This window comes from Giraffa tippelskirchi, chromosome 1 (genome assembly GCF_054371585.1).
Source record: "Giraffa tippelskirchi isolate mGirTip1 chromosome 1, T2T-mGirTip1v1.2.pri, whole genome shotgun sequence".
NCBI classification, from domain to species: domain Eukaryota; kingdom Metazoa; phylum Chordata; class Mammalia; order Artiodactyla; family Giraffidae; genus Giraffa; species Giraffa tippelskirchi.
The window spans coordinates 66,587,129-66,614,881 of NC_137275.1; the positions used below are offsets into that span (position 1 = coordinate 66,587,129).

The following is a 27,753-nucleotide window of genomic DNA, read 5'->3' on the forward strand; positions in this document are numbered from 1 at the left end:
GAAGACAGGAGGTCAGAGACTAGAAAGGAGATGTGTTGATGGAAGCTGAGGTTGGAGTGATGCGCTTTGAACATGGAGGCAGAGCCCACCAGCCAAGGGGTCCAGGCAGCCTCTAGAAGCCGGAAAAGGCAAGGAAAGGGATTCGCCTCGAGATCCTCCAGAAAATAAAGGAAGGAAGGAAGGCAGGAAGGCAGGAAGGCAGGAAGGAAGGGAGGCAGGAAGGAAGGGAGGAAGGGAGGGAGGAAGGGAGGGAGGGAGGAAGGAAGGAAGGAAGTCGTGTCTGACTCTGCAACCCCAGAGACTGTAGCCTACCAGACTCCTCCATCCATGGAATTTTCCAGGCAAGAGTACTGTAGTGGGTTGCCATTTCCTTCTCCAGAGGATCTTCCTGACCCAGGGATCGAACCCGGGTCTCCGGCATTGCAGGCAGATGTTTTGCCATCTGAGCCACCAGGGAAGCCAGAAAAGAACAGAGCCCTGCCAACTCCTCATCTGAACTCAATGAGACTGATTTTAGGCATCTGAACTCTGGAACTAAAAGATATTAAATTTACTTTGTCTTAAGCCATTAAGTTATGGTCATTTCTTTCAGAAGCAAAAAAAAAAAAAAAAAAATTAAGCTTTCTAACCTTCTACTTCAAACAGTAAGATTAAGATATCCAGCGTAATTATCTCTCCAGTTGTCACACTTTATTTTTTCCACTCATTTCTCGGTGTACCTCTTTACCAGGAAAGTCAAAAGGCCAGAAGAATAACTGTACTGATTTCGTGCAATCCAAAGGATTGCCAGCCATACTTTTTCTAGTAAATGATGTTAGAATTATTTTGTGCCAAAACTGAATTTACAGCTATAGAGTGGTGTTTAATTCAGTACCTGTACTCAACAGGTAATTACATTGCATTTGGACAAATGCCCTTTTTGAACACTTAGGCATAATCCCTTTACTTTGGTGGTTAGTTAGCATTACTTGGTGATATTTCTTAAAGCTATAAAATGTCCTCTGCTATCACTTTAGGGTCTTCATTAAATTAAGCAGGTTTGAGTCAGATAAATTAAGTGGGAAAGGATATTTTCTAAAATAATAGTTCATACATTTGCAAGAGTTTTTACAACCTAATTAATGGCAGAGCCCATGAAAGTGACATTATTTTCCTTTCTTCTTTCTCCATTCATGGGCGGGTGGGGGGAGAAAGAAAAAGGTAAAAAATAAGGAGCAGGGACCAAGTGATAGACTAATTATAACAGTAGCAATAGCAGTAATAATTAGTTTAACTATGTAGGATCTATGAAGCATTGATTTGGTATACTCTTTTCATATAGCTCTCACAGCCTAATGAAAGAAGTATGATTAGCCACATTTCACAGCTGAAGCAGTTGAGTCTCAGTAGATCAAGGTCATCCAGTTGGTTAAGCATCCAAACTAGAATTCCTGAGTCAAATTTTTTAAGTGCTATATTCAGGTTTTTAATTTTTCCCCCCAGCTTATCTAGAAAAGGGAGACCGCCTCAGCTCAGCAATAATTTATACATGGTATGCATTTGTTAAATATTTATCACATTCATATATGAATAAATGCATGAAAATTGTCCACCCAGCCACTGCACACCTCCAGGCAAGCTACATGCTAATTCTATGCCTAAGCCATGTGTTAAAAAGAGGCAAGCCTGCTTCTGGTTAGGAAAAGGATGAATGGCTTGAGTTTGTTCATTCACTCATTCACTCTTTGCCCCATTGAAGATACATCACCAAAGATTTACCAGGAGCCAGGTACTGGGCTGGCTGGTGGGAGTTACAGGTAAGGAAAACAGTTCCTTCTCTTAGGGATGTTCAGTGGCCTCTCCATAGGGCCAAGAACCTCCACCTACTCTAGTAACTTGGACACCATTGACTTACAAAGTCTAGGCCTGAAAGGAACCAGGGAGGGCATATTCATGTGAGATGAATCAGCTGCCCACCTGGACTGTAGCTGAGAGTCAGATAGGCCTGGGTGATACTTACCAACTAGACCTCATTTGATACACTTGCCCAGTTGGGAAAATCAGTACAGCTGTCCCTTGTTGTCTGTAAGAGAATTGGCTTCAGGACCTCAAAATCCCAGAATGCTCATCTCTTATATAAAATGGCATTGTATTTTCATGTAACCCACGCACATCCTCCTGTATACTTTGAGTCATCTCTTAATTACTTATAATACCTAATACAACATAAATGCGAGGTAAATAGTTGCCATAGCATAGAAAATTCAAGTTTTACTTTTTGGAACTTTCTGGAATTAAATATATATATATATTTCTATCTCTGCAGTTGGTTGAAATTGTGAGTGCAGAACCTGTGGATGCAGAACCGACAGTCCAGAGGGTTGGGGTAAAGTTCATATGAGATGATATCCAGTGCTTAGCTCAGGATCTCCCCATAGGATGTGCTCAATACATATTTAAATTCTTACATCACTGTATCTGCCATGCTTGGGTCTGTACTCATTCCATTCTGTCATTCTTGAATATTTAATGTCTGTATGTCTTATCTACCTATCAGTATTGTAAGTGCCTTCAAGATTGGTTAAATAACATGTAAATAGAAAAGTGATGAGGCTGAATATTTTGGTAATTCTTTAAAATAGAGATTAATGTACGTAGAGAACAGAAATAGATTCAAAGACATAGAAAACAAATTTATGGTTATCAAAAGGGAAAGGGCAGAGGGGTAAATTAGGAGTTTGGGATTAATATATACACATTACATATATAAAACAGATAACCAACAAGGACCTACTGTATAGTACAGGGAACTATAAAAACCTACATGGGAAAAGAATCTGAAAAATAATGTATGTGTTATATATATACATATTTTATATATATATATATATACATGAATCACTTTGTTATATACCTGAAACTAATATAACATTGTAAATCAGCTTTATTTCAGTTAAAAAATAAATAAAATAAAATTCTAAAGTTTGAAAAAAATGGAGATTTCAGGCCATGAATTTCCTGGCACCATGACTTGTCCAAGCCCCCATGACATCTTGCAGGAACCCTTCTATGCGTGTCTCTTTTTTACATGACAGATCTGTCCACTCCCCACCTTCCAGGGAGTTCCCATTTCACTTAAAATGAACCCATGCTTCCTATCGCGGGCTACAGGCCCCTATTGACTTCTCTGCCATCAAGCCAGCCAATTCCCACTTTGATCTCTCTGCTTTGACCACCTAAGCTTCCTCTGCTCCTTGAACACATGAACCTCTTTTCTGCCCTAAAACCTCTGTCCCCTCTACTTAGAATGTCCTTCCCAACCATCCCTCTGTTGACTCTGCCTTATTAAATGCCACCTCCTCAATGGTAGTGTTCCCTCCCTAACTCTCCAACCCTCGCCTGGTTGTATTTCCCTTCTGATACTCATCCTGGGTGCTTACTTGTTTGTTGTCTCCCTCTTACACTGGAAGGGAAGCTATAAGAACACAGTTTCTGCCTCACTCACCTCTGTATCCCTGCTGCCTAGGACACAGCCTGGCACAGAGCAGATGTTCAATAAACATCTGTTGAATGAATGACTAAATCTCTCATAAGTGGTTTTTTTCAACTTGGGAAGACACGCTTTCATAATTCAATAACAAGTCATTAATATCATTTTTATATTGTGCATGCTTGAGCCATGACTGCTTAATAACAATGACAGAAGTAATAGTAGGTAATTCCTTATTCCTCTCCCGTAGCCCTGTGGGCCTCACTGGACAGAGTAGCGGAAAGACATGTGTTTATGGACAACATTTCCAATACACTGGTGAGGAGAGTGTGTCCTTAAGGACTGTGATTCCCTGAAGTCCAGGCTAGACCAAACCAGGAAGAGTGCCAGCACCAAGGAAATGAAATTGCAGACCAAAGAGGGTAGCTTTCAAAGCTTTAAAAAGAGGTACAGGATATGTCATATTCAACATACACAGGATGTGGCTCAGTGCTCTTCAGATCTGCCCCCCTGTTTCCTACACCCTTGAAGAAGACACCTGGGACTAAAGTGTCTTGTTCAGTGAGTTCCTAGCACTGGTGGTTTGTTTTGAGAACAGATACCTCTGGAACTTTGATTCAATGGCTGAGGTAGAAAGATGGTATGAGATAGTACAGATCATGCATTCTTTATGTGAAAACTGGTTCTTGGGTGATAAAAAAAATTGTACCATTTTTATGTATAAAACACATATATAAATCCACATTTCATGGTAGGGGGAATTAGGAAAAAAATTGTCTAAATGTTATATATAATTCACCTTATAACCCCTGTGAGGTTAGGACTCTTTTGACCACTTAGAGATGAAGACACTGGTTCTCAGATCCAGTGAATGGTGAGCTCAGGTTCACCCAACCATAAATGAGGGAGCAGAGACAGAAAGCCCCAAAGTGCCACGTTTTTCCAAGAAAAAAATTTCTCATTACAAAACCCTATCAGGTGCCTGGGTTCACTCAGGGCTGCTGGAATACTCTGTTCACAGAGCAGGAAACAAAACTGGGAGCTGGGTCTCCTTCCAACTTCCCATCAAGAAGTTCTCTGATGTCTCAAGGGTTCTAGAGCTCTCTGTCTGAGACTTAACACTTATGTCATTGGGGTTCACAGGTCTTCCTATGAGAACACAAGGTGATGAGGCCTGGAGGAGTTAGACTGAGAGAACACAGCACAAAGGGAAGACAGAAGGGAAGCAAGCAAGAAAAACCATTAGGCTTCACAGATTTCTGTGCCTCCAAAGGACAGTGCAGCCCAGTTCTACCCCTTGGCACTGTGTGACCTAGGCAAGTTATTCAAGCTCTCTGAGCCTTGATTTTTCCACCCAAAAGAAGAGTATGAGGATGAGTGAGATCTTCTGCGAGGATGGCCTCCCAGCCCCGAGTGGAGAAGGAGCTGTATCTCCACTCCTGGTCTGCCATCCTCCAGGACAAATGCTTTCTTTACCTGGGAGCTCCTCCACTTCACTCTGATGCTCAACATGTCTCAAATGATTCACTGGTTGAGGGGATAAACCCTGCTAAGCCCAGTGTAAGATTCCAAATGGGTCCACCTCCGTAGGCTTCATCACGGCCCACTGGTGACTACAAAGCTGCTCACTGGGTGAAAAACAAATTCAGGAAGAATGTTCAGTTCACGTGTAACTTTAAATTGTTCTCAATACTCTGTTTGAGAGCCCCTGTTAACACGCAATTGACACAGTAATTTCTAATTATTCTTTAGATATGGAATAATTATAGCACTTATTATAGCACATCTGCTAGAAGCCTTTACTTACCTTCCTTTCTTAGTTCTTTTCACCCCATATACAGGAGTATCATTAATTTCCAGTTTTTGATGCACAGGAAATAAAAACCTCCCCACTACACTTTGTGTCTTGGGTTTGCCACTCTGCTCCCGAATTTACCATTTTCCTGCCTTTCCTGCTTATCTGATTCTTACGCGTGTCCTGCGCTTAGGAAGCAGTGTTTACTGTTGGAAATGCCACCCCCTTGGAGTCAGAAAGAAATGGAGGTGAACCTAGTTTTGTCATTTCCTGGCTAGGTGAACTTGGGAATGTTACTCCAGTTCTTTAGGCCTCAGTTCTCTTCTCTGTTGGATGGAAATGGTGCTTCCTGACATGAGAATTAATTGAGATCTTATTTGCTGTCAGTGTCCTTTGGTAGCAAGTGGCAAAACACTCAGCTCAAAGTGGCAAAAATTTAAAAAGAGAATTTATTGGTTCATGGAACAAAAAAATCCAGGGTTATAAGAGGTCAAATACTGGACTAATATGGCAACAAGGGACACCCCTCACACACAGTGGGACAGAAACGAGGGGCTGTGACTGACGTGGGTTATCGAGCCTTCACCACTTACTACATATTCCTTCAAGAGCAAAGACCCACTGGTGCCTACATACACTCTGTGAATATCAGAGGAAATGTCTTTTGGTGCTCATGTCACCAATGAGAAAACTTGGAAGTGTGTTTGGAAGAATTTGGATAGGTGACTCTGCTTTTTCAACTGGAAATTTTATGAACTCTAGATATAGATAAAGTATTCTGCATGAAAATTTAGTGCTATAAGTATAAACTATTATAAGTATAAAATATAACACTGTATATTACACTCTAAGTATAAGATTCATCACTAAACTTCAAAGTCTTAATAAGTTACACAAGGAAATGATATTTTAAGTACTTTGATGTTACAGGTTGAGTTGTGTGTCTCAAGATTCACACGTTGCAGTCCTAATCCTCAGCATCTCAGAATTCTACTTTATTTGGGAACAGAGTCACTGCGAATGGAATTAGTTAGGATGAGGTCATACTGAAACAGGGGGTGTTCCTTATCTGAATGCCTGCTTCATGCTAAGTCACTCAGTTGTGTCCAGCTCTGTGCAACCCCATGGACTGTTGCCCACCAGGCTCCCCTGTCCATGGGGATTCTCCAGGCAAGAATATCGGAGTGGGTTGCCCTTTCCTCCCCCAGCAGATCTTCCTGACCCAGGGATAGAACCTGCATCTCAAGTCACCTGCATTGGCAGGCAGGCTCTTTACCACCTCTGACCGAGATTCTTACAAAAAGAATGCCACGTAAAGATAGACACATACAATGGGAAGACAAACTGAAGACCCAAGGAGAATGCCATCTATAAGTCAAGGAACACCAAAGATTTCCAGCTAACTACCAGAAGCTAGGAGAGAGGCATGGGGCAGATTTCCCCTCACAGTGCCCAGAAGGTACTATCCTGTTGATCCTTTATTTCAGACATCTGACCTCCAGAAGTATGGACATTTATGTTGTGTAGCCCACTCAGTTTGTGGTTCTTTGTTAGGGCTGCCCTAGGAAACTAATTCACTGGGCTGAGTAAAATATATTGTCAAAGTTAATTTCACCTTTTATGCTTTTTTACTTTTTAAAATATGATTTGTTTGTTGTTTTAGTCGCTAAGTTGCAGCCAACTCCTTTGCAACTCCGTGGACTGTAGCCCATCAGACTCCTCTGTCCATGGGATTTCCTAGGCAGGAATACTGGAGAGGGTTGGCACTTTCTCTTCCAGGGGATCTTCCTGATACGGGAGCGAATCTCCTTGTTTTACTGCATTGAAGGCAGATTCTTTACCGCTGAGCCACCAGGGAAGCTGGTGTAATGTGATTACTAGAAAATGAAGTTACATAGGTAGCTTGTATAATCTCTCTTTGGACAGCTCTTCTGTAGAAGAAAAACACAGGTGTTACAAGCATATAAGACAGGGAGTCCCGATCTCCTTAGGGAGTTCAAGAGAAGTTCTGAAGAAGCCATGTTTGAACTGAGATCCAAGGATTGTTAGGGCTTAATTAAGTGGGAGATGGAATGGCAGAGAGCTCCAGACAGACGGAACGGGTTCTGCAGATACTCAGGTAGCAAAACACAAACACACACACACACACACACACACACACACACACACACACACACACACACACACACACACACACACACCCCACAGCTCTTTCATGAGTTCTCCCCAGTCACGGTACACCAAAAGTTGTCCAAACGATACATTCCTCTGGCACAAAGTCATTCAACTCCTATGGGGTAAATTACTACCTGCAATCCCACCCCTGGATGCTGAGGGACACTGTAGAAAAAAAACCGTGGACCTGGAATAGTAAAGAAGTATCAAAAGAAAGTCAATAGTTTGGAAAGAGGGGCACACAGCATATCAGTGAAAGCATTGAGTAAGTAATGCGTCTAATAAACACAGATGTGAAAAATTCAGGCACACTTGGAAGAAGAGATAAGCCTATTACCAAATTTAGTGATTTCAAGTTACTAAAACATTCATTCCCTGAAAAGTAAAAGTGTTAGTTGTTCAGTCGTGTCCAACTCTTTGTGATGCTATGGACTGTAGCCGGCCAGACTTCACTGTTCATGGGATTTTCTAGGCAAGAGTACTGGAGTGGGCTACCATTCCCTTCTCCAGGGTATCTCCCTGACCCAGGGATCGAACCCATGTCTCCTTCATTGCAGGCAGATTCTTTATCATCTGAGCCACCAGGGAAGCCCAAAATATTCCCTAGTCACCCCTCAGATGAAACTGCTTCCCTGTACCCCTTGACTCCCTTTTCACAGCAGGCAATAGGACCAGTTTTTAGTGGGTTATAAGAGATAACAATCCCAACAAGTCCACAAGGATTTCACTGAATAACAGCTAAGAAGAAAGACCCACCAGATTCCAATCTCTGTGCCCAGAAGAGGCATCTGTCCTCCATCCAGACACAGGATGTGAACCCAAAACCCTGAGCCAAGAACATGGGTGAGCTAACTTTACCCAAGAGATGACAGAATGGAAGGAAGGGGAGAGACAGGCAGATTCACAAACTGATTTCCAAGCCAAGCTCCACTGCCTTTGAACGTTATCTGTTTCTTAACTTGTGAAGAAATCTCAATGCTTTGAAAAATGGGAATGTAGATGGTGAGCACTTGAAGCACATCTTTGAGGCAGTCTAGTTTTGCATTTGATCTAATCCCCTTCCACCTCCGTGCTCCACTGAGAGTTCCTACGGCATCATGTTACCATCCATTCACTCCAATAACAATCTATAGAGCCCAAAGAGCTGAGGTGATTAAGGTCACAGAGTCACTTAGTGAGACAGTCTGTCATTTTTGGCTGTTTTGTTCTCCTCTGATGAGAACAGAACTTGAGAAGCCAGCCTTCACACTGTATGATCCTGTATGAGCCTCCTCATCTTAGATCAGACATCCAAATGACTCCAGGGTCCTAGAGCATCCTTGGTGCCTGACTTCTCTGTGTACACTTTCTCCTGTTCATTAGTCCCATTCCATGTGCTCCAAATCCTGATGTTGTCAGGACACTTCCTCGGTCATGCTATGGAGATGCTGGGATGGACGTTGGTTCTTCCTCCCTTCTTTCATTTACTCAATTTACTCATCCCACAAGTATTTGAGAGTCTGTGATGTGTCAGAGTCTGTGCTGGGCAACGGGACTAGAACAGTAAACCAAATGAGGTGTTCTTTGCTCTTGGTCCCTCCAGAATGGTACTGCCTTAATAGCATCCACTCATCCGCCCATTCTCCGGTATTGATCAACAAGCTATTTTCTGCCAGGGGCTTTTCTGGCTTCCAGAGACAGCAGAGACTATGACAGGCAAGGTCTCTACCTTCATGGAGGCCAAATGCCAATGAGAAAAACATTACTAAACAAACCAGCCAATGAATATATACTATGTCTTGCAATGGGAACTGCTTACAAAGAAGAAAGGTGTATGAACTGATGGAGGGTGATGGAGGGTCCATTTCAGATGGGGTGGCCTTGCTGAAGATGAGACACCTAAGAAAAGATCTGAATGAAATGAGGAGTGAGCCTCTGCTGAGTGAAGATGAGTGATGGGTTACTATTCTTCCCAAAGGCAGAACCAACAATGAAGGGACCGACTTCAGATTGGCTCAGTCTCTGTGACCTCTGAGTGGGGAAGGGGTTTACTGGTGCAGAGGAAGAGGGGGGTCTTCCCAGCATCCCTTGGTCTGCCCCACCCCGGGCTCATGAATTTGTGTCTGAAGTTGCCCAGCGTCCTCTCTGGCTGGAGATAGTGCAGCCAGGGGATGGTGGGGAGTCAGCTGGGGAAGTCAAAGTCAGCGGGCCTGAAAGGAGACACAGCATATGAAGTCACATGCCTGCTGCCTCCTGGACTTCTTCGTCTGTTCAGGAGAGGGGAAGGCATCATTTCCCAGAACTGCTTGATCAGAACCTATTATCCCTGGAGCCATGAGTTTGAGCAGTGGGGTTATGTCACCTGGCGCTGGGAAATGGGTCAGCAGCCAGGACAGACTGTGCCGCCTCGCCAAGTGGGCAGCCTTGCCAACGTACACGTCAGGACACAACTTCAGTACAGGGACACTTTCCCAACTGAACACACCTATGCTCAGCACCTTTTTGCAGAAAGGAATTGCGGACACCATCTCCCAGACAGAAGGGCAATCTGGCCCTACTTCTTATCCTTCCCAAAGGCATGTCCCTCACCATGCCCATGGCAACTCAGAGTCCATGACTTTCTCTGTCTCTGCACCTGACAGCCCTGGAAGCCTCCCTGTAATCACCCTCTTTGCACACAGGACATGCAGCTCTTCATGGCACTCCTGCCTGCCTGCCCAACTTTCCCGAAAGTCCACAAGCATCATCAGTTGAGAAGATCTGGGTTCATGGGGTCTGCTGCTCCCACAGAGGATGGGAGACCAGGGATGCTTGGCTGGTTTATCCAACTCCTAACCATCAGTTCAGGGCAGAGCGAGGCCCACGTTCGTCTGTGCAGTGTCACTCCAGCCATTCTCTAGTCTGCCCTTTGCCTTCCCCTTCACTGGATTTGGTCTCCATTGCAGCTTCTTCAGGGGTGGCTGAAGTTCCAACCTCAACCTGTTTTCTCTTGACCACAGCTGCCTTGCTCCATGGAAAACTTGACAGATTTGATTTGAATCTCTAGCCTGTGAAAGGCCAGAGCTTTGCCATGATTTCTGTGAATCCCTGGGGCTTTGATTGTTAGGTTCTCTCCTCCTGGGGCCTCTGCTCCAAGCACATAGACACTGTTGGACTCAGTCTGGGCTTGACATGAGAGGCTCCTTTGCTGGCTTACAGACAGACACAGATACACACACACACACACACACACACACACACACACACACAGTCACATCCTGAGCATGTGTGCTTTTAGTAGCAGACAGACACAGATACACACACACACACACACACACACAGTCACATCCTGAACATGTGTGCTTTTAGTAGTTTTCCCAAAGACTGGGGAGTCATGAGGAAGGGTTCATCCTGACAGAGGCTTCCTCACCTCTCTGCATCTGTGCTTCCTCCTCTCTCCGTGTTTCTCTAGCCCACTCTCACCCTGGCAAACATATCCTGCTCCTCTTCTCCCACAGACAAGTCACTTAGCCAGCTTGTAGAGTCTCATACTCAGAGTGTTTGTCAAGCAGACCCATTGCTCCCCTAGGTAAATAAACAGGTCTCTCTACCTCCTAACACAGTAATGGCCTCTCCCTGTGTCTCTCCCCAATGCTTTTGCATTTCAAGTGCAAATATCCACCTGTTCCTCCGCACATCCACCTGGACATTCCACAGACAGCCCGGGACTCGACCCACCGTTCTTCTCCCCAGAATCCCTCCTCCTCCTCATCCTGCTACGTGCCCTCCACGGCCACCGGTGTCATTGGTCTCCAATTCACCCATGTTAGGGGGCAGTGTAGGGTTGGGAATGGATTTGCAGGTCAGACAACTCAACTTTGACTCTTGAATCAGCTACTGTCTCTGCTGTAGCCCATCAGGCTCCTCTGTCCATGGGATTCTCCAGGCAATAATACTGCAGTGGGTAGCCATTTCCTTCTCCAGGGGATCTTCCTGACCCAGGGCTCAAACTCGGGTCTCGTGCATTGCAGGCAGATTCTTTACCGTCTGAGCCACCAGGGAAGCCCACTGTCTATGCAACCTTCGGCAAATTACTCAGCCTCTCTGATCCTCAGATTCTTCTCCTGTATGTTGAGGATATAAACACCTCCTTGGCAGAGATGTTTCAAGTCTTAAGTAAAGCAAACTTAAGTAAAGTAGACTAAGTGCCTAGCACAAATAGGCATTGCTGTTGTTATTAATCAGTGACTTTACTCCTTTTATTTCTTCCATGAAAAATGTCCCTCTCCTTGTATCTGTCTGCTCAGATCCTATCCATTCGTCATGGACCAGCGACAGCAACCAGGGGAAGGCTTACAAGTTAGAAGAAATCACTCCCTCTTCTGTGTATTTATGGCTCTCTGTATTATTAACTCCTGTTAAGCAGTGAATTTAGAAGAAGAAATCACTGCTAATAGTCTCTTGGGTCTAAAACAACCTGAAGAGCTTCTGTAAAGGCTTTTGCCAAGTTCCTCTCCCCCAGATGCCTTTCTTTTCAATGGCAATTGTACGATTTCCTGCATTTCTTTAGTTATTTATCTGCCGCTTAAGTGCCAGCTGTTTGACTGCAGGGCTTAAGCCTCAGAAATCTTTGTAACCTCAGTCCTTCAGTTGCCACATTCAAGGACCTCAATAGATAAATATTGAAAGTGCTCAACAAATGCTTGTTGAATCAAGCAATGAACTATGAATGCATGAGATTCAATGAGCAGTGGTTATCAGCTCCTCTTAAGCAGTACATTTCTCAGAAGAAATCACTGCTAATATTCTCTTGGGTTCAGAAAGAACTGGAGACCTTCTGTAACAGCTTTCACCAAGTCGCTCTCAGTTCATGTCAGCTGGCAAAACCAGAATGTCTTTTTCACCATTTATAGCAGACCCGAAGAATCACAGCTCTGACGTCTCTTCACGAAAGGCCTGGCTCCTCAGCAGCCAGGAGTGGGCTTAGCTGACAGTCTCCAGCTGCCAGCTTCTTCTAGATCCTTCTCAGCTTGCAAGCCAAGGTCACTCTTGTCTCAGGGAAACCCTGCACTGTAACTGAGCAAGGCGGTGGTACAAGGGCTGGCCATTCCTGCTGGGAGCTGGGCCGCTTTACCAGGCATCAAGGTTGGCTGAACGTAGTGGGGTCTGACGTCTCCCCGCCCACATCTGCTTCTCCCTGTTTTCTTTTACAGCTGTTCCCAATAAAGCCTTTTGCAATTCCAACTCCAGCTCAGCCTCTGCTTCTTCTAAATCCCAAATAGCACACCACCACAGATTAGTGTCCCAAAAGAGCCTAGAAAGAGCCAGAAGGAAGACTGACCTCATTTTCCAGGAGAGATGCACATTTATGGCAGGTGAGAAAAAACAGAATATTGAGCCGACCCGACAGCACCAATTTTGGCCATAGTCTGACCATCAGTCTTTTCCAGTGGCCTGCCCAGATACCATGAAGGACACCAAGGGAATCCTTAGTTTTTAATGGGGAAATCCAACTATAATTACATTGTCCAAAATATAGTGAAATCAATCAGAGAGAATGCTATTCTCGCAGCAAATTTTTTTATTTCCCAAATGAATTTAAAAACAAGACATTATTGATGGATTCCATTATTTCTCTCAAAGGATAAAAGATAAAAATAAATAGCACTGTCTGGACTATACACTCCAGGGAATTGCCTCAGCTTGTACTGGGGTGGAGAGGAATGTAGAGGGTGGCTGGAGGGAGGTTTTTCCAGCTGGTCCTTTTTTGGTCTGGAGGCTCCAGGATTATTCATGGTCTACAAAGGTGACTCTGCCTTTTCCTCTCTCTGCCCTTGTCACCCTTCAGCAACTCTCTGTTGGCTCCTAGGGATTTTTGCCTGAAGCCAGGCCTCATGTGCATCAAGTAGAAATTTGCAGAGAGCCTTCATTCTGCCATTCACTCTTTTCACTCAGCTGGTGCCTCCTGGGATATTTGGACAGGTTCATCTTGTAGGTCACATATGCCTGAAAATCACTGAGACCCACCCCTTGAGGGTTTGAGGAATGGTCATATTTGACATTGCTTTCAGACAACAGTCCAGCATAGAGCTGTGCCTTCATTGTCAAATGCTTAGATAGTTTTCGTATTTTGGCTACTATGAATAATGCTGCAATGAACATGGGATAGCAGACATCTCTTCGGGATCCTGAATTCATTTTTGGGGGATATATACCCAAGAGTGGGACTGATGGACCATACAGTAATTCTATTTTAAGTTTTCAAGAAACTTCCACATCATTTTCTATAACACCTGCACCAGTTTTCTTTTTCTATGTCAATATAATATTCTATTGTAGATGGATAGATAGATACCATAGCTTCTTTATCCATCCATCCACTGATGGACATTTAATTTGTTTCTATATCTCGGCTATTAGAAATAATGCTATAATGATCATAGGAGTGCAGAAGCCTCTTCAAGACAGTGATTTCATTTCCTTTGGATAAATACCCAGAAGTGGAATTGGTAGATTATATGGTAGTTTAAATTTTAACTTTTTGAGCAACTTTCACATTGGGCTGGCTGCACCAAATTAAATTCCCATCAACAATGCATGAATGGCTGGGGAGATATGCTTTCAAATAACTTATGGCAAGATGGAAGAAGAAATGGCAGGGCTTCTGCTTTCTACAACACTGTGAGAGGCGCTGGTTTTTTCCTCAGTTTACCACTAACCCTCTCCCCAATACCCTCCAGCAGGACTGTGATGGGATAGGACAACTCTGTCAACTGTACTCCTTGATATCCTAAAATTGACTGCTTGATCTTGGTCAGGACACTTAACTTGTCCATGCCTCAGTTTCTTCCTCTGAAAATCCCTTCTGTTCGTGAGGCTGCACTTGAGAACATGAGTAGTGAAAGGCTTTGTAAACTGCGAAATTGCTGTGTGAATGTCAGATCTTATCACTGCACCCTTAAGAGGTACTTGACTTCTTCCGCTGGGGAAGGTAAATATCCCCACACAGGGATGCTTGAGATAGTAACATTTTCACAACTTTTTTACAGCAGAGGGCAAACCTTTGTCTGACATGAGCTAAGACGGCCTGTAGAGGACAAACTCGGGATTTACAACTGCCCTCTTCCCGAAATGACCGCTCCTGTGGGTCAGCATTCAAGCCAGTGGACACACCTCCTTGCCCTCCCTTAAATGATGGATCACCCGCTCTCCTAACGAACTAGCAGCCTTCAGGAGCCACATAAATTTTAAGCTCCAATGTCATCCTAACGGTCAAGAACAAGGAGTCATGAGGTTTGTTTAAGGGATGAAAATTTATCTCATTGCAGTTGTGGGTCTGGTCTTGCCCTAGTGTAATGGGAGTGTGTGTTTTGAGGAAGAGGAGCAGTGTACCAGAGTCAGCATCTCACCCTTTGGCCAAGCTCCTAAGGTTCTGCCTAGTTGCCTGGGGGCTGCTGATCCAGGCACGTAGGATGTCCTTCTGAATTGACTGCATGGATAGGGCCAGCCAAGGGCAGCAAGAATCCATAGCTGGACCACATCTATGGATTGTGCCTTGTCCACCATTATAGTCCCAGAGTCCAGCCCAGGTTCTGCTCAATAAATATTTATTGGATAATTAAACTAATTTTTCTAACTTTCAGATAAATGTACAGATTCTGTCTCTTGGGCTGTGGAAAGTGGTGGGGAAGAACTAAAACCCTTCTGAGTACTAGTAGGCTTATTTGACATAGAAAAGTCTTATTTCCTTGGGTATGTTTTAAGCTCTCTGAGGAGAATATATTTAAATCTATATCTATCCGTATTTATATCAATTTTCATCCATATCCATATTTATATCTACTGTGGTTCATGGCTTTCAATAAACAGATAGAGACCAATTAGCTAATCACGTAATTATCTAACCTCAAATATGAAGAACTTCCATATTCTTCAACTGGATTTCATCCTTCAAGCAATCCAGGGTGATGTGCACTGTCCTCTCCCATTTGCAGAAGAGGAAATCACAGCCCTTTGAAGACAAGACCTGCTGAATCTGGGATTTATATCAGGTACCCTGACAACACATTCCGTGATGTTCACACTCCATCAGTGGGTCCTTCCTAGTACTAGATTCTGAAGAGCTCAGAAAGGTAGGCATGAAGGAGGACTCTGAAGATAAGTTCTAGACACTCTTCTTCAGAGCAACTCTTCCTGTAAGACATGGGTGGGTTGCAGAGGGGCTTCCCCGGTGGCACTGGTGGTAAAGAACCCGCCTGGCAATGGAGGATACTCAGGTTCAATCCCTGGGTCAGAAAGATCTCCTGGAGGAGGGCATGGCAACCTACTCCAGTATTCTTGCCTGGGGAATCCCACGGACAGAGGAGCCTGGTGGGTTACAGTCCATGGGGTCGCAAAGACTCGGGCATGACTGAGCGACCGAGCACACACACACAGGTGGCAGATGGGAGACTCATAGCCGGGTCTTAGGCAGTGGTGGAAAACTTAGTCCATTTTCTGATTTCAGGGAGTCTTTCTGAAGTTCCTCTCTTGGTGTTGAACTTACTCCTGAAAGCTATATTCAAACACAAACAAAGCATTCCTGGGAAGGAATGTCTGTCCAGTGAAGTAACAGTCATTGAGAAGAAATGTGGATGCATTTTAGATACTTCCCTCAGGATATATTTTGATGTGGGCTGCGGTGGGTTGAGCAGAGGGCACAGCGTCACAGAATAACTCAGATGGTAAAGGATAAAAAAACGTAAGCCCCATATATCTTTAGTTTTAATATTTTTAGTCTTATTTAAAATTGACACTAGAGGCCGCAGACTTCAACAGCAAGAAACTTGAAAGATTATATGTCCTTTGAGAATGCAAAGCATTGAATTAGCTATGGTTTATGGATTAGAGAAGAGCTAGAAAATATTTAGAGACCCCTGATTATACAGTGAAGTTAAATTACTTATTTTGTAATTCGTTCTCCTGAAGTAGACTTTCTAAGTCTGTTTGCTCAGAAGACTGAAGCGATTTCCCATAAAATTATTATATTGATTTGTAAATTTGAGATTGTGAAAGTTGGTGTGGAAAACTGTGTTTGTCTTACAAGATTGACTTTACTCACAAAGCCACTCTCTGCGATTCACAAATGTACTTCTAGTCAACTTACTGCAACCAAAAGTTGGGCACTTTCTCCTAGAACTAGAAATCTAGTTAAGGGCATTCTGATGTAAATAGATTGATGTATTCATCGGGTTCTCCAGAAAAATAGAATCAATAAGCTAGATGTGAGAGGATTTAATACAGAAATTGACTGGTGCAGTTATGGAGGCTGAGAAGTCCCATGATCTGCTGTCTGTAAACTGGAGACCCAGAAACACTGACAGTGTACCTTAATCCAAAAGCCTGAGAATTGGGGAGGGGGTGGATATACAGGGCGTGGACACAGTGGTATTAATCTTTGTTTGAAACCTGAGAACAGATGCACCAATGTCTGAGAGCAGAAGACAGATGTCTTAGCTGAAGCAGAGGCAGCAAGTTCACCCTCCATCTGCCTTTTTGTTCTATTCGGGCCCTCAATGGATTACACGATGTCTACCCGCATTGGTGAGGCTGGGGAGGGTGATCTTTCTTAGTCTACCAATTCAAAAGTTCACATCTTCCTGAAATCTCCTCACAGATACACCCAGAAATCATGTTCTACCAGCTATCTGGGCATCCCATGGCCCAGTCACACTGATATATAAAATTAACCATCATAAGTGACTCTTTTAAAATAAAGTGATTGTAAACTAATGTGATTCTGATTAACTTCTTTTTTAAAAAGTGCAAAATTTCAGAATAAGTAGTAGAACACAGATGATAAAGACTAAAACATAGTAATAACAGAAAACAAAGATCAAATAGAAAAAAAATCTTGGTTCCTTGAGAAAACTAATAAACAAAATTCTGACAGTATTGATCAAGAGAAGAAGAAAAATGACCAAAAAAGTACCGAATTTAAAAATTTCCCTGACAAAGGGGAGGAAAAGGATATCACAAATTTGGGGAAAGAGCTTTGAGAGGCAAAGCTAGGGACACTTACTGAGTTTTACCTGCTTCCCAGTTTCATCTTGAAGTTGCTATGTATTGTCCCTGATAGCTGGATGAATTAATGCTGCTACCCTTATGGCAGAAAGTGAAGAGGAACTAAAAATCCTCTTGATGAAAGTGAAAGAGAAGAGTGAAAAAGTTGGCTTAAAGCTCAACGTTCAGAAAACTAAGATCATGGCATCTGGTCCCATCACTTCATGGGAAATAGATGGGGAAACAGTGGAAACAGTGTCAGACTTTGTTTTTTGGGCTCCAAAATCACTGCTGATGGTGATTGCAGCCATGAAATTAAAAGACACTTACTCCTTGGAAGGAAATTTATGACCAACCTAGAAAGCATATTAAAAAGCAGAGACATTACTTTGCCAACAAAGGTCGATCTAGTCAAGGCTATGGTTTTTCCAGTGGTCATGTATGGATGTGAGAGTTGGACCATAAAGAAAGCTGAGCACCGAAGAATTGATGCTTTTGAACTGTGGTGTTGGAGAAGACTCTTGAGAGTCCCTTGGACTGCAAGGAGATCCAACCAGTCCATCCTAAAGGAGATCAGTCCTGGGTGTTCATTGGAAGGACTGATGTTGAAGCTGAAACTCCAATATTTTGGCCACCTGAAGAGAAGAGCTGACTCATTGGAAAAGACTGAACTGAACTGAATGCTGTCTGAATGAGTTGTTGATATCTGGGTGGGCCAGGTAGGATTCATCTAGTTGCAATAAACCAAAATCCATTCTCTGGCTAGTTACAGAGAAAGGAAATTTATTGTCTCACAAAACTGAAGAGTTTAATGGGTGACTTAATCTGAGGCCCAAACAGCACCATCAAATTCCTCTCCTAGAGTGGCACCTTTTCAGCAACCTGTGTGGGTTCTCCAGCTTACACTACCCCAACTGCTTGGTGAGTGGAAGGTAAGACTGCTTCTCCATATGGTAACCATAGGTCCTGTCAAGCAGTTTTGTTAGCCCTGATTGCTCCTGTTGGATGGTGCATTCACCACAAAACCAGTCACTGTGGCTGGGAGAGTGGAAAGTTCTGGAATGCTCTAGTCTAGAGCCATGTGCAACGGAAAATGAGAATATTCATCAAATGAGCCACATAGAATTGAATTGAATTGGATTGAATGTTGGGAAGGAATCATTCCTTCCAAAGCAAAATTGTATCCTGTTGTCATGAGAAGGGATTGTTGATGCCTGGTGACAGATATCCATGTGTGTGGATATCTGTGTATCTATCCAGGTGTATCCATCCACCTGTGGACAGATATCCACAGGTGTCCACTAGAGTAGTGGTGAGGAAGAGGTGGCAAAGATCATCAGATACTATGGCCAGCATCATGAGGGCCTTTCAGCTGATTTAGGAAACTGCATGAAATATCCACAGGCAGCTCTTCAAGAATACGTTTGAATTCAAGAGGCCAGTTTGGGGCATATTCAGAATGATTTCCAGCCTTGTGACACCCACTGAGTTGATGAAGAAAGGAAATGATGGGAAGCCAGAAACATTTGACCAGCAGCCAACCACAAGAGTGGCATATTAGGGTGATGTGGTCAAAGAGGGATTGGCAAACTCTTTGATGAAAAAAAAAGAGACAAGACTGTTTTGGTTTTTTTCCCCCAGAGAATCCAATTTGTAGCCATTCAAACCAAGTGCCTTTGAGGTTTGGATAATTATTCTTTGGTTATTACAACAAGCATCAGAGTCAGTTAGATGTTAGTGAAGGCTTTCTAAAGCTTGTAAATCTGGTGAGAACATCAGTAAGGTGGCAAGGTGGGAGTGGGCATGGAGGTGGTGGGTGAGGGGGTGAGCCTGGGAGGGATGGAGGGTGGGGGGAAGGGACGGAGGTGCAGTGGGGTTTAGTTGGAAAGTGGGGGAGGAGTATGAGAAGCATGGCAAGGTCTTTGACATTCTTACAAGATTTATAGATTGGTTTAGGATTTGAAGATTATGTTTGGTTTAAAAATAGATTCCCAAGCTGCAGTATTCTTAAATTGTCACTCTTCTGCAAGATTTCTGTGATTCCCTGCTGATTAGACCTCATAGATATTTTCTTTTTAATGTCTGTATGTGCGAAATATCATCCATTCATTCCCTCATTCATTCATTCAATCAAGTAACATTACTTCGAGGGCTCCCTGAATGAGCATCAAGGTTTCAGACAGGTTTGAGGATTTCCTATCCACCCTCACCATCACCTCCTTACCATCTCCACTGGCCGTCTAGCTGCCAATTCAGCAACAGCATGTGGATGGCTCATGGGCATTTTAGAGTCAACATCTCCAATACAACACCCTTGATACCTCTCTTCCAGCCAAACTCTCTCCTCTTCTAGGCTGTCTCATCTCAAGAAATGGTCCCTCCATCAACTCACTGGCTCCAGCCAAAAATGTCAAGAACTGACATTCTTGACATTTCCTTTGACTTCATACCTAAATCCAACCTAGTACCTAGTAGGCTCTGAATCAATATTGACCTAATGGCAGGTGGTTGAATGAGAGGTGAATGAATGAATAATGCTTTGATCTGCCTACACATGCCACTTCAGCCTGTGCCATTTCATTCCCCATAGAAGTGCATGCTCCTGACATAGAGATACAGCTTGAGTAAGTGTATGTCTGAACAAAAATTTTTACATTTTGAAAAACTCTTGCTATTTCCTGGAAACAGATTGTGTTTCTCTGATTGTCTATTAAGGTTTTTTTTAAACCACTGAAGATCTTGGAATCAAACCAAACTAATCTGCATTTCCATTTTTATATCTTAATTTATAAACTGCACCTTATAATTTACAAGCACTCACTTAGTGTCTCTAGCAGAGCTGAAACAAATACCAAGCCTGCCAGCTATGCCACCCAAGTCTTCTCTCTGCACCCTTCCTATCAGGATCTTTCTAGTTTTCCAGGTTGGAAGAAATGGACTGGAGATAGACCTAGCTTGGAGAGGGTAAAGATAGGAATAATGATGATGAAAGTGAAAGTGTTAGTCACTCAGTCGTGTCTGACTCTTTGCGACCCCATGGACTGTAGCCCATCAGGCTCCTCTGTCCATGGAATTCTCCAGGCAAGAATACTGGAGTGGGTAGCCATTTCCATCTCCAGAGGATCTTCCCAACTCAGGGATTGAACCTAGGTCTCCTGTATTACAGGTGGATTCTTTAGCATCTGAACCACTGGGGAAGCCCAATAATGATGATATGTCACATTTATTTAGGGGATAAAGAGGAAGGTTTCATTATACTCATTTTATAGATGAGAAAATATAGGCTGGAGATGGGAGTGACACGACCAAGGTTTGTTTATGAGTGATGAGCCAGGCCTAGAATCTGCATCTCTGGAATTCCTCATGCCGAGAGTCTTTCCAGGACACTAGACCAGGGTGTTTCCACTCAGCATTTGTGGTATTTGGGCTGGATCATGCTTTGTTGTGCACTGCAGGATGTTTAACAGCATCCCTGGCCTCTACCTATTAGATGCCAGTAGCATCCACCCCACTGCAACAACCCAACTATCTCCAGACTTTGCCAAGTGTCACCCTTGATTGAGAAGCAGTGTGTCTTGTCCTAGAGTAAAGCAGAGGCACAAAGGTTAGGAAAATTCATCTCGTTTCACAGCCTCTCACACCCCACCCACTGCCCATTCCCTTCAATCCCAGAGTTTATCTGAGAATTGTCCTGCCCACAATATCACACAGATCTCTGAACAAATACTTAGTACTTCTTATGTGGCATTGGGTCCATTATAGTCTTGATCACATTTAGCTCCTAAAGGTACACACAACTATCCCATTTTACAGATGAGGAAACTGAGGCATTGAGTTTGCCTTAATGTGGGCCATAACTTGCCCACAGTTACACAGTAAGTGGCAGGCTGGGTTGCAAACCTACAGCTGTCTAGCTCTGGGGACAGAGAGCTTACCTTCCCTACCCTACTTCCTTGCTCCACTTCACAGCTGAGAACGTTTTCCTGGGTCAGCAAAAACGTACTATGTTTGAGAATCCCTGCCTCCTCCTCTCTATAAAGCAGTAGCCTGTCTCTCTCAAGGGAGACATCTTTCAGGATGTGCAGGACACACATCCATGGCTGTGGGTCCATGTGCCTATCACCCTCTCCAGACCATGGTCTGCATCCGCATTGCCAGCACTGGGTCTTACTGAGTAAGGTATGTGGGCAATGCATGTCAACACAGCGGTGAGAAGGACTTCTCCGGTGGTCCCATGGTTAACACTCTGTGCTTCCACTGCAAGTGGCACAGGTTTGTTCCCTGGTCAGGGAAGTTTTGCATCGCCTGCAGAGCAGCCGAAACAAAACTAGAACATGGCAGTGAGGGCTACACACAGCAGCCAGTTCTGGAGTAGGATCCTCCTGGCTATGTACTGTGTGACCCTGGGCAAGAGAAATACAGCTCTGAGCTCAGTTTTCCCATCTATAAAATGTGAAGACCCATTTCCCAGGGCACATATGAATTAAGTGATGATAAATGTAGATTGGTTCCCATGGATGCTAGGTGCTGGCTAAATGATGACCTGCAGTGAATGTCAACACCCTCCATGAAGTTACCTGCAACAAACTGACTTACGATTCCTGAACCCCTATGGTCAATCTGTGACCCCCATGTAGCCATATGGAGTTACTTCTTCAGGGCTATCTGCCCAGTGAGACTTCAGGTTCCCTGAGGATATGGCATGATCCTTTGCCCACCCAGTCTCTCTGCCCCTGTGGCCGGCCACATCTGCTTAAAATGATCGCTGAAGCAGCCGTAGTACTGATTCCTACAGTCATAACCATTTGCATCCAGTACTGCTTCTTCTCGGTGTATCTTAACATATGAAATGATTTCTTTGGTTAGTAGCCTGATGATGGGCCCTTGATTCTGCACTCTGAGTAGTCCTGGCTTTTTGCCATTTTGATTCCGCTTTGACCATCTTCTTTGATTTCTTCAGTTCACACTACCTTGTGGTAAGATTCAAGCTCAGCACATCAAAGGTGGGGTGAGAAGAGGGGCTCAGCAGGGCCTGGTTACATCCCCCACCCAGGCTCTAACCCCCATTTCTGCCCAGCCATTTACTCCTTGACCACTGGTCAGTTACTGACGTTTTCTGTGCCTCAGTTTCCTAATGGGTAGATTAGGACATGCCTCAAAGAGTTGGAAGATTAAATGTACAGATCCTAGAATGTATCACACCGTGGGTCTCTATTAACTATTGCCCCTAGTGCTTTGATTCGGGTGGGTGGGGTGGCTAGTGATGCGCTGAGGGAGGGAGAACTTGGATAGGCTTTTGAGCTCAGTGGCAAGCAGTAGGCAGGCCCCGGAGCAGCAGGGGCGGGCAGTGCTGTAGAGGCTTTTCTTGCCTGCATGCTTTCAGGAGAGAAAGGCGGCTAGCTTCTGTAAGCCTCGGTGCTGAGGGCAGGGAGCCGACCCCACAGCCCCACCGCAAAGACAAGCAAGCCCATCCCCGCTGAACTCAAATGACAGCATTCACATCCTTCAAATAATAAAGGCAGCTCAAAATTCTGTACTCTTCAAAGACCCAGGACAAAGTCTCCCTTCCCAGTGATCAAGCCATTGCCCCTAGTCCTACTTTTCCTTTTTCCTCACGTTTTGGTCAAGATCAAAGTAGCCCAGGGTCTCCCCTCAAATCATTTGGAGCCTGTGGAGGGACTGCGGGCATCTGATCCCGCATTGCTCAGCCAGGTCCCCGGGGCGGGGGCGGGAGGTCTCCGTCCAGGCCGGCCCCTCCCCCAAGGTCACCTAACTTTTTCCTCTCAACGCAGCTCCTGGGAAGGGTCCGGGAGGGGCCGGCGGGGCGCAGCGGGGGCGGTGAGAGGCCCCCTCCCCGCGGGCGGGCGCCCGCCCCGCATTATTCATTGGCCAGAGCGGGCTGCGGGCGCGGGTGCTGATGTCAGGCGGGCGCGGGTGCGGCGGGCGCAGCGGCGGCGGCCGCCCAGCAGCCCGGGCGCGGGTGGGGGGGCGCCGAGTGGGGGTGGCGGCCAGCATGCTGCTCGGCTGCGGCTCGGCCTCCCACACCCGCGGCGCCCTTGTCCTCGCCAGTAGCGGCGGCGGAGTAGCAAGCAGCGCCCGCGTCTGCAGCGGCGCAGGGTCCGAGCGCGCGGCGCGGCGGCGGGGGTCGTGGCCGGGGAGGGGACCGGGGACCCGGGCATGGCGCTGCGGAGGGGCGGCGGGGCGCCGGGGCTGCTGCTGCTGCTGCTGGGCACCGCGTGTCTGACACCGCCGAGCGCGCAGGTGAGGCGGCTGGTGCGCTGCCCCGCCACTTGCAGCTGTACCAAGGAGTCCATCATCTGCGTGGGCTCCTCCTGGGTGCCCAGGATCGTGCCGGGCGACATCAGCTCCCTGTGAGTGAGTGGGACCCCGCCAGCCCCCTGCCCCGTCCTGCCCCACCCTGCCGCCCGGGAGTTGCCTCTGGTGCCGGGACAGCGCGATCCTGACCCCCCTGCTTCCCGGCCCCCTTTCTTTGCGTTTGGATTGGGGTGCGCTATGGGATGTGGGTGGAGGCTCGGGCCCCGGGGAGGATGAGGGGAACCCGAGACTCGGAGTCTGGGAAGCCGGACAAGTCCCTGTGGCAGTGTTTTCTCAAAGTCTGGCCCGCGGGCCACCTGCATCAGATCCACCTGGGGGAGTTTGTGCCAAGGCAGATTCCGGGGCCGCGCCGAATGATGCAAGGTCTGGGGAGTGGAGCCTTGGAGTCTCCATTTGGCCGTCCCCAGGTGACACTGGCATGCATTAAAGTTTGAGAGGAGGATGTGTGCTGGAGTGGAGAGGTGTGGGGGTTGTGTGGGGGCGTGTATATGCAGCCCAGCAGAACTGGAGCCATTGCTCAAGGATGAGGCCTCACTGTCCCACCCGAGGTCTGGGGCTGTGGTTTCCACGGTGGCCTCCTCTGGACCTGTTCACACTGCAGGTTGGACAGAACCTGGTAAAGGGCATGTCTCCTCTGGAAGTGGTGATGCTGTTCCATGTGGCCTAGAAGAGGGAAGCACAGGGGACTTGGTGGAGCACTAGAGAGTGTAGGCATCCAGCTCAGTGGGCAAGTGCTGAGAGTCAGTCTGACTTCTTGCCCTGAGTTTACAAGGCCTTCTTGCCCACTTCCCCACCACACATTACCTTGGCTGCCTATTCAGTGCTGGAGGAGCAGATAGGAAAGGGCTTCCCCTTACTGATTCACCTGCTAGAGGATGCTTTCAACCTGGCCTTACACAGTCACTCAGGCCACATGACCAGCTCTCATCATGGCTGTGGAAGGGGCTCTTGGGTTATATCTTCACTGCTGGGAACTGTTTCCTGCTGAGACGACTCCTTTGTTCCTGGCCAAGGTACTGGAGTGATATCTATTCCATCATAGGGCACGCATTCCCCCTGGGGGTGGGGAGGGGGAAGTTGCTCACACTTTTTCTTGTCTCTACTTCCCTGCCTCCATCCCAAGCAAGGTACTGGGGTCCGGACCCAGGAGTGAAGGGCTTCATGTTTGCCTTTATAGAAGTCAGGAGAGTCTGGCCAGGCCGGAACAGAGGGCCCGTTTGATGCCTAATATTGCTAAGTCAGATGACATGGAGAATTCCAGAAATGAGAATTCCCCCCGTTAAATCCCTCATACCACCAGCTGCTTAACACAGTGGCATGCTAACTGAAATAATTCTGAAATGATGTATTGAGGTCCTACTGGGGTCAGAAAGGATGAGGGGCCTGGTGGCTAAAATAGTCAAGTTCCTTGCTCTGGTTGACCATTAAATCTGACAGATGGCATTGCCTCCCACTGCACATTCAAGTTCAGGTGTCTCTGAGTTTTTCCCCAAGGCTTTCACGGTGCATTTAATCAGAAGTGCTCTGAGTGACTTTTAGAGCTGTGTTCCCAAGGGGAATGCTTAATCCTACCCTGGAGTTTCGTGGGCCAACATTAATGCTATGTCTACACAAACAGAATCATGGGCAGAGGTAAAGCAATTATCCATTTTCAGCTAGGGCCTCCTGTAGTTAAGAAAAGGAAGTGAGGGGATTGATTTAAACCAACTGAGATAATGTCTATGGAAGGAGCTAGACTGATGGTAAAGGTTTCCGTTTTTCAGCGCAGTTTTCTTATTGATCCAGTTCATTGGAAAATAGCTGGACTCGTCTTATTTCTTACCCCCAAGAAGTCCTGCTTGAAGCCTCACTCCTGAGTGGAGGAGTTTGGACAAGGCCACTCGCCCATCCTGCCTGGCACTTCCTGAAAGCAACATAGTCTCCATTTTGTTCCTCTCTTGCCTGTAGGAGCCTGGTAAATGGAACGTTCTCGGAAATCAAGGATCGGATGTTTTCCCATCTGCCATCCCTGCAGTTGCTGTGAGTGTGGAAAGTCCTCTCTGGAATTGGGGGTCCTGGGGCTGTGGTCTTGGGAAGAGCCATCTCTGCTTCCTGGGTGTCTGTCCTTCCCAAGATACCCGTGCTCCACCAGTAAACCAAGGCAAGCTCTTAGTGTTGATTTGGTCCATCGTGTCCCCACCGAGCTGAGTCCCCAGTGCTCAGCTCCCTTTCCTTCTCTGGCATGTGTTTTCCTCAAGGACTTTATTGTAGATGCCATCACCCACACCCAGCAACAACTGGGGAGATTAATTACAATGAATTATGGCCTGAATTTTGCCCAAATGAACCATTTCCCAAACACCTCCTTTTAAAAGAGAGCCTACATTTTAAACTCTTAATGTTATTATGGTCATAGGAATATTTCTAGTTGACTGAGTATGTAAACTGTTGGGCAGCATGCTATGCCTTTATGGGCAAAGTTTTATTTAATGATATCAGTATTTTCCTTTTCCCATTTGACAGATGGGAAAACTGAGGCTCAGAGAAGTTAAGTAACTTGCCCAAAATCACAGCCAGAACTCTGACCCAGGGCCCAAAGCCCACACTCATAATTCCTCTTCATCCCAGATGCTCCTGCCAACTACTTGTGTCCTGTGCCTTGTAGCCTTGGTCAGTTAATATTTACTGATAAAAAGCAATGTCCAAAATGCAGTTTTCAAAAGCAAACCAGTGACAGGCAAAGTCATGAGTACTTAGCTCACTCTTTATTTGTATTAGTTTCTTAAACTTGAATGAGATCAGAATGAAAACTATCAACATACTTGATGCATACAGAAAGATATGAAGACATGGCATATAGTAGACTCATCCCAAATCAACTTCATGTTGATATTTTTGTTCTTGAAATGGTATGTACCTACTTACAACATTATCCTTACCATTTTAAAATCTGTAATTTCTGAGAAATTATAGTTCTATTAAAATATTCTTTCCATATGATGCAAATGCAGAATAGTCATCAATGGTGACGGTAGAGACTATATAAACTTTTACCAAAGGCTTAATTGGCAACTCAAACAGCTATGTGGTGAAAAAGAGTCTTCTGAAGTTTTCTTAAACTTTTTTTTATTATTTCCCATGGGCATGTGTAGTATGCTAGAAAGGTTTTTTGTTTTGTTTCATTTTGTTTGGTCTCAGCTGTGTGACTTTGATCAAGTCACTTAACTTCTCTGAATTCAAGTTTCTCTAAGAGTCAGATTACTTCTTTTTAGATGTGTGCATCATAAAGCACTCACTGGCTGTTTAGTAATGCTGAACATTGGAAAGCTATGAGATAACAGCTCTTCGGTCATATTTACTGAGACTCACAGGGAAGAAAGGTGGAATAATAAGGGCGACCAGAAAATCTGGCCAAAGGAAATCTACTTGCCATTATCCATCAGTGTCAGTGAGTCAGGTTGTGCACAAAATGGGCCAGTTTTGGCCTGAGAAGAGCCCATGTTTGCCCACAGATCAGAACATAACCAAAGAAACAGAAATGGCTTCACCGTGTAACTCAACTTTTGCATTTCTTCACTGGAATCTGCTGATATCTGTCTCTTGTTTTCAGATTGCTGAATTCTAACTCATTCACAGTCATCCGGGATGATGCTTTTGCTGGACTCTTTCATCTCGAATACCTGTAAGTTTTGTGCTTTGTCTATGTGCTGAGCAATTGGTATGTCAGTGGAATGGTTGTATTGCTTTCCAAGCTGGAATAGCATTTCTTAGAGAGCTTGGGGGTGGGGGAGAAAATGCAGAAAACCCCATTCTCTTTTCAGTGCTGACCTTTTATAGTTTACTTGTGTATGAACATGCTGGGACAGGAGGAGGTTGGAGAAAAAGAGGGGGAAAGGGAACAAAGAAGGAAAGATATTCATTCATTCTCTGCTGACATTTAATTTGTCATGTTGTAAGCACAATTGGAAATTGCATCGGGTATTTTTACTTCTCAAAACTA

The 27,753-nt window shown here is 45.2% G+C and overlaps 1 protein-coding gene across 2 annotated transcripts in view; it reads left to right on the top strand.

Annotated features, from left to right (window-relative positions):
• LGI2 (leucine rich repeat LGI family member 2) overlaps positions 1–27,753 on the top strand; it is an 81,343-nt gene that overhangs the window by 29,232 nt on the left and 24,358 nt on the right. The window contains exons 1-3 of one of the 2 annotated variants that reach the window (XM_081543156.1): positions 23,512–23,809; positions 25,722–25,793; positions 27,364–27,435. In XM_081543156.1, the coding sequence (XP_081399282.1) occupies positions 23,616–23,809; positions 25,722–25,793; positions 27,364–27,435 (338 nt within the window). In that variant the 5' untranslated portion in view covers positions 23,512–23,615. Of the gene's footprint in view, positions 1–23,511; positions 23,810–25,721; positions 25,794–27,363; positions 27,436–27,753 lie in introns of those variants that run through there. The other variant, XM_081543228.1, reaches the window with a different exon arrangement.